Raw genomic sequence first — 13019 nt, 5'->3', positions numbered from 1 at the left:
CGAGGGACCTGAGCCACGAAGCCGAGCAGTTTCCTGCTGCCGGGAGCGCCGGCTCCAGGCTCAGCCGGGTCGGGTCGGGCACCCGGGACCCCGCCACGCTCCCGGGCTGCCGGTGACATGTCCCGAGCTGCGGCAGCGGCCGAGCTTCGGCCCGGGACAGACCCCCGGCGGATACAGTCGCGGGGCTGCCGGGGCCGTGGCCGGAGCGGGAGGCGCGGGCTGCCCGGGGAGCCTCGCTCGGAGCCCCGCGCAGGCCGCTGCCGGAGCCCGGTGGCCGCGTGGTCCCGGCCGGTGCCCCGTCCCCAGCCTGCGAGGCCGCGGGTGCCCCCCCTCCGCCGGCAGTGACTTTTCCAGTAAAACCGCCGCAGAGATCCCGGCTTCCCGACAGGCCCGGCCTCCGCGCCGGGGGGGCGCCGGCCGCCCTTAACCCTTCCCGGCCCGGCCGGCCGCGTGTTGCCCGCCCGAGCCCGGGACCCGCCGGGCTCTGCCCGCCCGGCCCGGCTCGGCGGCTCCGGGGACCTGTGGGGGACTCTGCCCGCCAGGCCCGGGGCGACGATGGCCCCGCTCCCCGGGGCCCCGGCGGCGCCAGGGCGGGCACCGGGACTGGCCGGGCCCGGGGCCGTGGCGGCCGCTGCCCTCGGGGGCTCCGGCCGTGCCGGGAACGGCCCCCCCAGCCCATCGTGCCCCCCGTGCCGAGGGTTTCCCTTCTCAGGGTACGCCTGAACAGGGGCTGTTGTGCGGAGCAGATGGAACATCCCAAGGGCCAAGGAGCCCGAGAACCGTCGGGGAGAAAGCCCCTCAGCACGGGGTACCCGGGGGGGCTGTGGGGAGGGAGCAGCCGGGGGTCCCTGCCAGAGCCCTGGTGCTGAGGGAGCTTCGGGGAACCCTGGGGGAGCGCTGGAGCTGGTCACGGCTAAAGGCTGCTGGCTGTGGCCGCTCCACATCCCCGCTCCAGGGGACGCCCTGGCCGGGTGGGCATGGCCGGGCACCAGGGCCCGTGCGAGAGCCGCGCCGGGCCGTCCCCGGCGTGCCCTGCCTGCCACCAGCTGCTACACTGGCTGAGCCAGGGCTGAGGTAAGTGCTCTAATTGTTTTCTCTGTGGCCCGAGATGAATAATTGAGAGGTCTTTGAGGAGAATTAATTAGCCCGTTTATTGGCAGTAAATGCTTTTCTCCAGATGATGAAATAGATCCTGAGCCACACGTGGGGCAGGCAGATGCAGGTCATTGATGCTGCTCTGGAGCACGCCGTGCTGGGTCTGCAGGCCAGCCGTGCTGGTGTCCCGTGCCCACTGTGGACTGGCACACTGGTTCTGGCTCCCACGGCCTCCCACGCTGCCCAGGTGCCCAGAGCTCACTGCACCCATGGCCAGCACTTGTGTGGGGAGCCTGGTGTTGGTGGGAGCGGCGGGCACTGAGGGGCAGGCAGGGGGACCCTCTGCCCCCATCATGCCCATGTAGTTTCCTGCTTGCCCCCAGCTCACATCCCATCCTGGGGGCTCCATCCCTGTGCAGACCCTGATATGTCCCTTTGTGTCTCCTTCTTGGTTCTCCTGAATGCCAGGGTGGTGCCAGTTTGGGGCTTGTAGCCTGCACCTCCTCCTCACCTCCTCATCTTCCTCCTTCTCCCCTGGGTATGGGGTGAAGGGACTTGCATGGCCAGAAATGCTTAAACAAGGATTTCCTTGTTGCTGCATGAGCTGTTTGCCTTCTCCCGGGCCAGCCGTTAATGAGGTTTGGCAGGAGGCACAGTCAGCCCCCGGCATTGAGTTTCTATAAATCAGCCTGGAGCTGATGTGTGGGGCTGGGATGGGGCTGCTCGATGTTGGTGCATGGGACTTCAGCTTGTGGGTCCAGGGAGCCCCTCTGGGAGTGGAACATCCTGGCATGGTGGAGAGGGCAGGGGCTGAGTGGGACAAGGGGGCTGCTTCCCACCAGACAGATTGGGGCGACCACACATTTCCAGGAATGGCAGAAAGTGCAAAGCAAAAAATAAAGCAGTTTCCCATGGCTGAGGTGCTTTGTCCTGATCTTTCCCACATGCCCACCTTTTTTGCCCAGACCAAGAGAGGCTGTTGGGTGCTCTGAACTGGGATGATGATCCTGCCCTGCCTTGGGGTGGGGGGCTGTGGCCGTGTGTCCCCCCGGGCAGCCTCAGGCATGCAAAATGGGGCAGGCAAATCATCCAGGCTCCTGGGAAAGCATTTGCTGCTTTCTCCTGCTGGAAGCAATGCCCCAGGGGCAGGGCTGGCACGTGGGCCCTTTGTGCTGAAGCCGTGCTGGCAGATGTGCTGGCTGTCACTGGCACGGGGACACTGCCAGGGCTGCAGGTCCTGTGGCCTGCCGGGCTGCCCCGTCCCCCGAGGGACACAGGGATGCCTCAAGTGTAGCAGGGAGGACGTTCCCATTGCAGAGGGTCTCCTGGGAATGGCTGCTCCTGGCAGCCCTGTGTCCAGGAAAGGAGATGCTGGGAAGTGGGACCTTCTCTCTGGGTTCCCACAGTCATTCTCTCTGCTCTGCTCTCCTCATCTGTGGGACGGCTCTTTGGGAGCCAGCACAGCCCATCTGTGCTGTGCCAGGCTGAGAGGAGCCACAAGTCTCAAAGGTGATGTTTCATTTCCTGCTCTGAGTGTGCTTCCCCCTTATCCAAAAACACCTCTACTCTCACTGAGTTCTCACAAAGTTTCTGCTGTGTGTTGAAACGGAGAGAATCCCCAGTCCCAGCACGGCTGCAGGGCTCCTCAGCGTCACCACAGTCTGCTGGGAAAGCTCTGGCCCCCTTCTCGCCCTCTCTCTAGTAGCCTGGCCCATGGTGGGGGAGCCCCTGGGCCAGTGGTGTCCCCCACAGCAGGACAGCGCCAGGATGGTGACAGCGACTGCTGGCAGGGGTTTTCCAGGGGCTGCCCCTCCATCTGCATCCTCACGCCTCCACCCTGCCAGCATTCCCTGCGCTCAGCCTGGGGAACCGCCAGCCCTAATGGGGGTGGGATGTGCCTGGTCGTAGCAGAGGGAAGATGCTCCATCGGACCTGACCCCCTCCCCTTCCCCTCTCTGCGCCGCTGGCGGGTGCGAGTGCGGCTGGAGGCTCCGCGCTGCAGCCCTGCCCGGCGACAGTGACAGCGCAGCGCTGAGCAGGGGAGCCCTCGGCCCCTGGGACCCGCTCGCGGCAGGGGCAGCTCCGTGAGCGGGCAGCTGCGGCTCGGCTGGCCCTGCCCTGTCGCCTCTCGGTGGGCCGCGGGGCCGCGCTCCGGGCAGGGACCCCCTGCGCCCGGACCCCGGGGCCCGCGCTGCTCCGCGGCTGCAAAGCCGGGCTGGGAACAGCAACCCCGGCGAGAGGTTGTGCAAGAAGGGGGGACCCGGGAGGGCACGGGCGGCCAGTGTTGAAATTCCATGCTCTTACAGAAAAGCCCCCGGGCAGAATTCCTGACAGGGGTGATTCATCCCCCACTGGAAGCGATGACTTTGCCTCTCCAGTAAACACTCCTCAGTTCAGCGGGGTGCCACTGTTCTGTCCTGCCACTCGTGGGGTGACAGGGCTGCCCTGAGCACCGCAGGCAGCACCGGGGGTGCTGAGGGCCAGGGGGGCAGTGGGCGGCTGGGAGCCAACTGCTGGCAGCAGAGCGGTGGGCACCAAGGGCAAAACTGAATCCTTGGCTCGCTGCCCCAGCTGCCACCCAAACCCAGCGCAGGCCATTGCTGTTGCCAGGTGCTTTGGGGGCCCCATCTCCTGCTGGTGAGGGCACACGGGACAGCCTTTTCCAGGAAGCACGCGAGGGCAGCCAGGCTGTGGAGTTCCCGACAGCAGCTCTGGTTTTAATAACAGCAAATCAATGTGCTTCCTCCCTGGCCTCCCCCTGCAGTGGCTTCCCCATAAGGCAAAACAACCCATATGAGAGCCCCAGCTCTGGCCGTGGTACATGGGGTTCTGAGTGCTGATGGCCCACACCTGCCTGCCCTGCGTGCTGCAGCCTGTTCCAGCACGCTGCCTGAACCCCAGCCCCGCTGTAGGGAGGGAAGGTTGGGGGTTCTCAGTGCTCCTGCCCACCTTTGCTGTGCCCACTCCCCACACAGGAGGTTGCTGCCTGCAGGGCTGCTCCATGGCTGGGCATTTCCAGCTGCTCCAGCGTCTTGCCTCCAGAGTCCAGCCCCGTGCTGTGATTCCGCCTCCTCCCCGTGGGTTTGCACAAACCTCGCGCTTGCTTTGTGCTTGTTTTGAGAACAGATTAGTCATGGCTCTGAGCTGGCTTCCAGCAAATGCACAACAGCACCATGGAAAAACGAGAACAGTGAAGTGATGACTCAGCAGGGCTCCCGCTCTGTCCCTGGGGTGCCAACTGTCCCTGATCCTGACTGGCCCCGAGCACCAGTGAAGACTACCCAGGGATGCCACAGCTGAGCCAGGCTAGGTGGGTGATGGCAGGAAAGATCCAGGGGCAGCGCCTGCCTGGCTGCCTGGAAGCTGCAATAGTGCTGGCAGGGCAGGAGACCAAGTCCTTGGGGGTGACAGAGAGCCTCCTCCCTGTCCCCTCCTGCACCTGGCAGGTGGGGGGTCCCCTGCAGCCTGCTGGCACCCTGCTTCCCCAAACCCCCACTGCACAAGTGGCTGGAACATCCTGCTGCTGGCAGCTCCAGCTCAGTGCCCAGTAGGCCTGGTGTGTTCTGGGGATGCCACAGCGGTGGGTGGCTGCTAGGGTCCTGCCAGGACCTCAGCAGGCTGGGGATCCCCAGCTGTGTGGGCTCAGCCCCGGACAGCAGGGCCCTCCCGGCCCCACCTGCGCGGCAGTGACGGGAACTCCCGGGGCGGGCCCTTACCGTAGCTCACACCTTGCTCCGCAGCCCTGCCCTGCCCTGCTTGGCTGGCTGCCCGGCAGCACAGCGTGTTGCCAAGCCTCATTGCCAGGTGGCTTATCGCGATCCCACGGCGCTGGACACCGACTGGTGTCGGCTGCCAAGGATGAACAATGTAATTACTGGAATTACAGTAAAGCGCTCCCATTCCCACTCATTAAATGCTGAGACAGGTCCCTTGGGTCCTTCTGAGGAGCATCTGCTCCAGCTGTGCCCTTTGCCAGCCACGCTCCCCATCGTCGCCCAAGTGACGCCACCGGCACCCATCACCCCGCGCCCGACTGGTGTGGCTGGAGCTGCTCTCTGCTGATGGCAGCCAGAGCCATGAGATGGGCAGAGCCCACCAGGCTGGTGGGCACCTTCAGGCCCCCCAGCAGTGTGCACTGGTAGGGAGGGTGCAGGCAAGGAGGGCAGGGATTGCAGACACAGGGTCCCACATCCGGGAGCTCCATCCCCAGCCACATGTGTGGCTCTGCCACTGCTGGCTCCTGTGCTGTGGCCAAGGCCAGGACTGATGTGAGGCCAAGGGATGCTCCAGGGCTAGGGTTTGGCACCTGCCCATGGCTGCTCTGCCAGGGTCATCTGAGGACTCTGTGCCATGCTGGACAAGCACACCCCAGGCAGCTGGCAGCTTGTTGCTGGAGCACCCACAGGGAGCCCTGTGACGTGCCGTGTGCCCAGGAGTGGCCACAGCCCGTGTTGGCACATCACTGCTCTCTGTGAGTGCAGGTGCAAGAGCAGCATGGCCCTGGCCCCAGGTCTCTGCCAGGAGCAGAACTGGGGCAGGGGGGCCGGGGCAGAGCAGCTCTTGTAGCTGCTGATGGAAGGAGTGAGGAATCCACAGCTGTTGGCTTCCTGGAGCTGGCGCGGGTCTGGCTGGGGAAGCAGCAACAAAGTAGAGTTTCCATGGGGATGTACACAGCCTGCTGGGCTCAGCTGCATCCCAAAATACTTCCTGACCTGGGCATGGCGTCCTGCTGCCACCCCTGCTCCCTGCCTGCCAATAGCCCTACCTGGCCCAGGGAGAGCCAGGGCCAAGCCAGCCCCCATGGCTCCCCCAGCCACCAGGGCTCTGTTCCAGGTCACTGGCAGCTGAGCTGCTACCAGAACAGGGACTTTGAGCAGTACTTGAGTGCAGAGGCACAATTTGAGGGGCAGTGTGGAAACGAGGGGCTCTGGGGACATAGAGCTGCAGCCCTGCTCCTCCTCCAGCCCAAAGAGCTCTCTCTTGTCCTGGGCCTGCAGCTGGGACCACCACTGCCAGCTCTGGGCTCTGCTGAGGAGTTTGTGCTTGTGCTTCCTGGCAGCTCACTGGGAGCAGATGTCCCAGTCCCTGTTCCCAAGTGTCCCCATGGCCCTGGTCTGCAGAGCAATTGCCACGTAAGGAGCAGGTGGTGCCATTTACAGTAAGTTCCCGGCTGCTGCACAGCCCTTTCCTGCATTCTACTGGGAAATGTAGTGGTAGATGTGGGAATGTCCTGGCGCTGCAGAGCCAAGCAGGAAGAAGTGCATGAAGGGAGTGCCGTGAGGTCGGGGTGTTCACAGCAAGCTCCCTGCCTGGCTCTGCCGCCCCAGGGACCTTCGGTGCCTTCCTTGGGGTGCCAGTGTGGGGCTGGAGAGCCTTCATGGGTCGGCTCTGCTTCCCTGTGACCAGCTGGATTTTCTGCATGGTTGGTGTAGCCAGACAGGGCTGCAGTGCTGACCGAGCCCTCTGCTGCCGTGCCCGCAGCGATCTCCGGCTGTGGTGGTTTCCTGTTTTGGCTCGGCAGAGGCTGGTACACACCAGAGCAGGTTTCCTGCACCCCTGACCCCAAAGAGTTCAGGTTCATCATCCCGGTGGACGCTTCCTTCTTGTGCCAGTAATGAGCCAGCAGTGTGATGGGAAGCATTGGTGGCTGCCCTGTACTCCATGGAGACCCAGACTGAGGCAGGACGGGGGGCTGCAGGGGCTGTGGGGCAGCAGCCTGTCCCTGCCTGACCACCCTTCTGGGCCCCAGCACCTTGTTGGGCTCTCACAGGGCCTGGTGCCCTCACCCTGCTCTGCATGGCCACCATCACAGCATGGAGGAACCGATGGCACCGGGGGCATGCACTGACAGCTGCACTAGGTTCTGCTGGTGCTGCTTGGTGCCCAGCCCCAGGAGATCTGAGGTGTGGAGAGCTGCAGGACACCCACGTCCCAGACCTGCCTCTAGAACCCTGTGCAAATTCCAGTCTGGCTCCTGGCACCATCGCAGGGTGACAGGGTCTGATCACCCTGATAACATCTTCCCCATCCAGGAACCCTCCCAGGGGGAGCTCAGCTGCCCCTGGCGAAGGGCAGAGGGGAACTGGCTGTGGGACATGTTTGATAGAGTGCTTACGAAACGCAGGGCCAAGTCCGCTCAGCTGCTCTGGAGCAGGGAGAAGTTTGTGAAACCTTCAGCAGGGATTTGCCCGCTGGCCGCCGCGTCACTGCTGCCGCGAGCTTGGCTTTGTTCCAAGAAACCCGCGGGGCTGGCGGAGCTTCCCGGATTCTTGATTCAGCCGCGGGTTGCAGCACCGCAGAGAAGAGGCCCTTGGTCGGCAATGCCAGGGCCATTCTGGGAAGTGAAGAAGCTGGGGCTGTTCCCACAGAGATGGGAAGGCTGGGGTCTGGCTGGGAGGACATGGGCAGGGTCACTGTGGGCAGCCTGGCTGCTGTCCCTGGGGGCAGCTTCCCACTCTGCCCCACCTTGGGGTGCTGTGAACCCCTTGCTCTGCCAGGAGGGCTGGGTGTGCTCATAAACTCCCAGAGCCCTGATTTTCATCCCCGGATTTGCTTCATCCTGCCTGGGGGAGTGGTGATGCTCCTGCCAGCTGGGGGCTGCTGCTCCTGCAGCACTGCTCCCAGCCCATCACTGGCACAGGCTGGGAGTCACCGGTACTGCTGGGAGCCCTAAACTCGGGGATGTGCCTCAGCAGGGCCTGGCAGGCGGCCACCCCTGCGCGTGGACATTCCTTGCATAGCTGTAGCGGGTGCCTGGGCAGGCCGTGGCACTTCTGGCAGCATGCGTGCCACAGCCACACGTAGCGGCCCCAAAATAGTCACTGGGACTGTGCCATGCCCACAGCCTGGACCGGCACACTCACCATCCCTCGGCCCAGGCTGATTCCTAAGGAAATCCTTTTCCCAGCAGCCCGGGTTCCCCGGGGGGGCGGGAGCGTTGCTCATGATGCCAGGCATAATGCTACAGAGATTGCAGTCTGGGGCCTGGGCACAAAGCACCTGGGCACAGCCTGCTCCTCACAGGCAGGGGCTCTGGGGGAGCTCCGGGGGCTGACCTGCTCCCAGGGGATCGCCCACATCCCTGCATTCAGCTCTTCAGCCAGGCACTGTACTGCACACCAGCCAGACGCAGCTGCAGGTTTATTCCCGTGCCTACTTCATGCCCCTAGCAGCGGAGGACAGGCGCTTCTGGGGGCAAGGACATCCACAGGAGAACTGAATCCTCTCCCTTGGGCATCTGTGCCTGGCTGGGGTTCTGCACAGCACAGAGATTTTCTCTCTGTGCTGTGGGAAGTATGAGCAGTATCTGGGCACCCGCTACCCCAAGCCCACTACAGTCCCGGGGGAGCACCTGCAGACCCTTTCCTACTCCTCAAAGCGCCCTGCTCCTGCAGCTCCTCACCCTGGCATGTGCCAAAGCAGGGCTGGGGAAGGCAGGACTCGCTCGGCCCTTCAGGAGCACTGCACTGGGGCTGTGCCACAGGCCAGCCTTGGCCACCAGCTCGGTCCCTCCTGTGCCCAGGGCCGTGTCTGCTGTCCCGTGGTTGCAGCATGTGTGCGAGCCGGGAGCAGATCCCATCCTCGTGGCTTGGCAGGCGCAGGACGTCGCAGGGCTCAGACATACCTGAGTGCTGGGACAGAGCTTACGCAGCCGGGCTGAGTCACCGGCGGGATCACCCGGCGTGGACAGCGGCTCCAGGAAACGGTGCTTACGTGGTGTAAACACATCCCAGCATTGTGCTGGGGCCAAGCGGCCTCAGGGGTGCAAGAGAGAAATCAAACCAAATCTGATGGTTTTCATTAAAAAATAGTGCTCTTTATTATAAATTATGGAAACATTTTCTTTCTGAATATAAATATAAATATGTGCAAAGTTTCATCTGAGTTTGGTTTTGGTTGAATTTTCAAGCATTGTTTTGCTCAGCCCTCAAGGCTGGAGGTGAAGATGGAATCTTTATAAAAGACAGTGATTCACGTTGGCCTGTAAACATCCCTTCGGTTAAAAAAATAAGAATAAAAATTAAAAAAAGCCAGAAAACCCAACCACTTCTCTGGGCGGACGCAGAAAAGCACTCAAGAGATGACACGCTCCAGGGGATGGTCCTGCTGCGTTCCTGCAGGAATTGGTGCCCTACAGAGCAGCACAGCCGGGGTCTGCAGGAGTGGCCGGGCAGAGGTGGGGTGTGACTGTAGACAGCAAGGGCCCAGCATCCTCGGCGTGATCCTTGCAGATGTGGTTGTGTGGCACTCAGCAGCATCGGGACGTGACGCTTCCCCTCCAGCTTCACAGCACATCAGCAGGACCGTCACTGCAGCGTCACCAGCTGATGTGCACTAACCCAGACTGTGGGGCAGGGGGGATATTAAGGCTTAGTCCCCTGTAAAATGGCAACGTGGGGCAAAGGCATCGACCTCTTAGTCTGGGGCTTGATGTGAAAGGAGCTTTCACCCACAAGGAGGCAGCAAGAGGTACAGTATGGGCAAAAAACACCTTCCCCTTAAAACTGAGGAAAAGTGATCAGGCACTCCTGGGCTCCAGTGCTTTCCATTTCTCAGGGTGGAAGGGGCTCTCGCCAGGACACCCCCAGGATGGGGCTGGCGGGGCACACGTTCCCCCGTGCTGTGGGAGCTGTCCTGGTTGCCCAAGCCCACAGGGGCTTTGCAATGGGTTCACTGTAACATCCACAGTCTGGTCAGAGCCATCTTCTTCCCCGTGGAGAGAAGGTGTCACGCTTGCTTGACGAGTCCCCCCAGCACTATGCTGGCCACAGCCCTGAGCCCATGGCAGCTCGCCCCAGTCTCCCCTCTCTCCTTCCCGGATGGAGAGGCTCAGCATGCCCTGCCAGCTCCTGTGCCGGTGGGGCATTGCGCCTGTCCCCTGTTCTTGTGCTTGTAGCATGTGACCTTGCTCCGCTGGCCCCTTAGAGAGGGGCATCATACTGGTCCAGGAACTCCTTGATGGGGGCTGGCAGCTGAGTCATCTTCTCATAGGAGTCCAGGTGCCCGTTGACGGTCTTGCGACAGAGGTGCTGCAGGGTGGAGACACTAGAGGAGAGTGGGCGGCTCAGCACCAGGGGGATCTTCTCGCCGCCTGAGTAGATGTAGTAGGTGCGCTTGGGGTGCAGGGCCCCCCCAGGCTGCTCAGGCACAGCGCAGGGTGTGGGTGGCATGTAGTGATGGACCAGCTTGAGCACGCAGTCAAAGCGGGGCACAGGCTGGCTGCTGTGGGGATCACTCTGCAGGGAAAAGCTGCCGCCCTCGCACTGGATGCGCAGGTTCTTGGTGCCCGACTCCGTCTTGACGCTGAGGGTGAAGAAGTGCCTCTGGTCTGAGCTGTCCCTGATGAGGAAGGTGCCAGCCGGCTCGGTGCTCAGCAGCAGGTTGGCCTCACCACCTGTCACCGTGCTCCAGTAGAAGCCGCTCTCCTGCAGCTTGCGTACGGTGTTCACCACCAGCTGGTACTCGCTCTTGGAGCTGAATGTCTTGAGGCGCAGGCTGGTGTCCAGGGGGCGGCTCATCCCGGCGGCGGGGAACTTGCTGTGGGTGACCATGGCGCAGGGAGCCAGCTTCGTGTGCTCGGGATGCTGCTGTCAGCAGCAGCCGCTGCTACACCATCACCTGCGGCACAGAGAGCGGTGAGTCCCGGCACGCCGGTCCCCGACTCTCCCTTCCCGGGAACACCCGCATCCCCGGTCCCTGGCTGTTATTCTCCCGCAGCAACAGCGCTGCCGGGTCCCGGCAATCCCCTTTCCCAGCTCTCATTCCCAGAAAAGCCGGCAGCCCCCTGCGCAGCTCTCTCTTCCCGGGAACCGTCAGCACCCATCCCTGGCTCTCCCTTCCCGGGGGAACCGGCAGCCTCCGTTCCCGGCGACTGTCCTCTCGCGACACCGTCGCTCCCGTCCCCAGCTCTTCCTTTCCGGGAGCACGGGCACACCTGCGGTCTCCCGCTCTCTCCTCACTCTAGCAGCATCGCTTCTGATGGTCTCCTGATCTCTTACGCCCGGGGGCACATCGTTACCCCAGGCCACCGGTTATCGCCCGGCTGAGGCACCAACATCCCCGGCGATCCCCTTTTCCGGACAGCACCGGCATCCCCGGTCCTCGGCGATCGCCCCCCTCGAAGGTCCCGGCATCCCCGCTGTCCCCCGTCCTCTCCGGGACTCCCTCCCGCGGCCGTACCTGGTTCGCGGGAGCCGGTTTCGGCGACAGAGCGGGGCCGGTGCGCGGCGGCGAAGCTGCCGAGGCGGCCCGGGGCGGCCTCTTATAGCAGGCGCAACGCCCGCCCTCGGGTTCCTGGAACTGCGCGGCTTCTTGTAACGCGGCGGCACCGCCCGCGCCCCGCCCGGCCCGGCCCGGCGCGGCCCGGCCCCGCTCACCTTGAAGAAGCCCTTGCAGCCCTCGCAGGTGCGCACGCCGTAGTGCTGGCAGGCCGCGTTGTCGCCGCACACGGCGCAGAGCCCCTCGTTGGACGGCGAGCCCCGGGAGGGCGGCGAGGGCACCTGGCTGTCCAGCAGCTGCGGCGGGTGGCCCAGCTGCAGCCCGGGGAAGGCCATGGAGGGCTGCTTGCGGATGGAGCCGGGCACGGCGAAGGGCTGCCCGTCCACGCCGTGGTGCGGCCCCGCGGGCTCGGCGCCCATGGGGACGTGCAGGGGGCCGTCGAAGCGCATCTGGCAGCTGGACACGGGCGTGCCCGGCGGGGACTGCTTGAAGGAGAACAGGGACAGGCGGGACACGGGCGTTTTGCGCTGCTCGATCATGTGCGTGGTGGCCACGTAGTTGGGGTGGAAGTTGTGCAGGGAGCCGGGGTCGTCCCACACGGGGCCGTGCTGCACCTGGAAGCCGGGCGTGGAGGGGGTCGGGGGCGACGAGGGCTTGTAGTAGACGGAGCCCGAGTGGGACATCATCTCCTCGGACTGGGGGGGCAGGTGGCCGTGCTGCTGGTAGCCGTGCATCTGAATGTCTTCCACCTTAATGGAGGACTGCTGTCCGGACAGGGGCATTTGGTACAAGCAGGGGGGCTTCACGTCGTAGCTCGTGTTGTAGTTGTCCATAAAGGTACTGAAGCTGGGGAGAGAAGTGGTGGCGGTGATTTCGGTGTTGGTGAGGTCCATGCTAAACTTGACAAACTCCGGAGTTAGGAAATCGGAGCTGTATTCTCCCGAGGAGTGGTAGCTGTAGCTCTGGGAGGCCGGGCTGGCTCCTTGAGGCGAGGACCCATACTGAGCCTGAACACAGGGCATGGCTGCAAACGAAACAGCGGCAGGTAGACTCGGCCCGCGCCCCGCGCCCGCCGCCGGGGCCGAGCGCCGGGAGCCCCCTGCCCCGCCGGGGCTGCCGGGGCCGCGGGGACGGAGCGCACCAACCTTCAGCCGGGGGAGCGGCGTGCTCGGGGCAGCCGAGGGCGGACAGCGTCGGAGCGCGGCGGGGAGCGAGGAGTCCGCGGGGTCAGAGCGCGGCGGCGGCTCCAGCCTGCCCGGCGCGACGGCTGCGACAGACACACGGAGCGGCCGGTGAGCGGACGGACACACGGACCGACACACGGAGCGGCCGGTGAGCGGACGGACACACGGACCGACACGCGGAGCGGCCGGTGAACGGACGGACACATGGACCGATACACGGACCCGCCGGCGAGCGGACGGACACACGGACCGACACACGGAGCAGCCGGTGAGCGGACGGACACAGCGACACACGGAGAGGCCGGCGAGCGGACGGACACACGGACCGACACGCGGACCCGCCGGCGAGCGGACGGACACACGGACCGACACACGGAGCAGCCGGCGAGCGGACGGACACAGCGACACACGGACCCGCCGATCGGGCAGTAGGGGCGTGGGACTGACACACAAACCCGCTGGTGCGGGGACAGACACACGGACCCGGGGCGGGGAACAGGCGCACGGACCCGCCGGGCAGGC

At 64.3% G+C, this 13019-nt stretch overlaps 1 protein-coding gene across 4 annotated transcripts; it reads right to left on the bottom strand.

Moving 5' to 3' along the window:
* Nucleotides 1–8889: 8889 nt before the first annotated feature.
* LOC121352784 (suppressor of cytokine signaling 3) lies at nt 8890–12672 on the bottom strand. 4 transcript variants are annotated; one of them, XM_041466009.1, is made up of 3 exons: nt 12459–12672; nt 11275–12337; nt 10578–10713 (listed from the first exon to the last, which is right to left on the bottom strand). In XM_041466009.1, exons 2-3 carry the CDS (start codon nt 12333–12335, stop codon nt 10710–10712), a joined length of 1065 nt encoding a protein of 354 aa, XP_041321943.1. In that variant the 5' UTR covers nt 12336–12337; nt 12459–12672; the 3' UTR covers nt 10578–10709. The 4 variants fall into 4 exon arrangements, with proteins under 4 accessions (XP_041321947.1, XP_041321948.1, XP_041321943.1 ...); XM_041466013.1 differs by lacking the exon at nt 12459–12672 and having other exon boundaries at nt 8890–10713; nt 11275–11409; XM_041466014.1 differs by lacking the exons at nt 11275–12337; nt 12459–12672 and adding an exon at nt 11030–11253 and having other exon boundaries at nt 8890–10713.
* Nucleotides 12673–13019: the final 347 nt, after the last annotated feature.

The sequence above is a fragment of the Pyrgilauda ruficollis genome, unplaced genomic scaffold (genome assembly GCF_017590135.1).
Source record: "Pyrgilauda ruficollis isolate IOZ18807 unplaced genomic scaffold, ASM1759013v1 scaffold196, whole genome shotgun sequence".
NCBI classification, from domain to species: Eukaryota; Metazoa; Chordata; class Aves; order Passeriformes; family Passeridae; genus Pyrgilauda; species Pyrgilauda ruficollis.
Note: the sequence above shows the minus strand (reverse complement) of the source record. Positions and strands in the feature narration are given on the sequence as shown.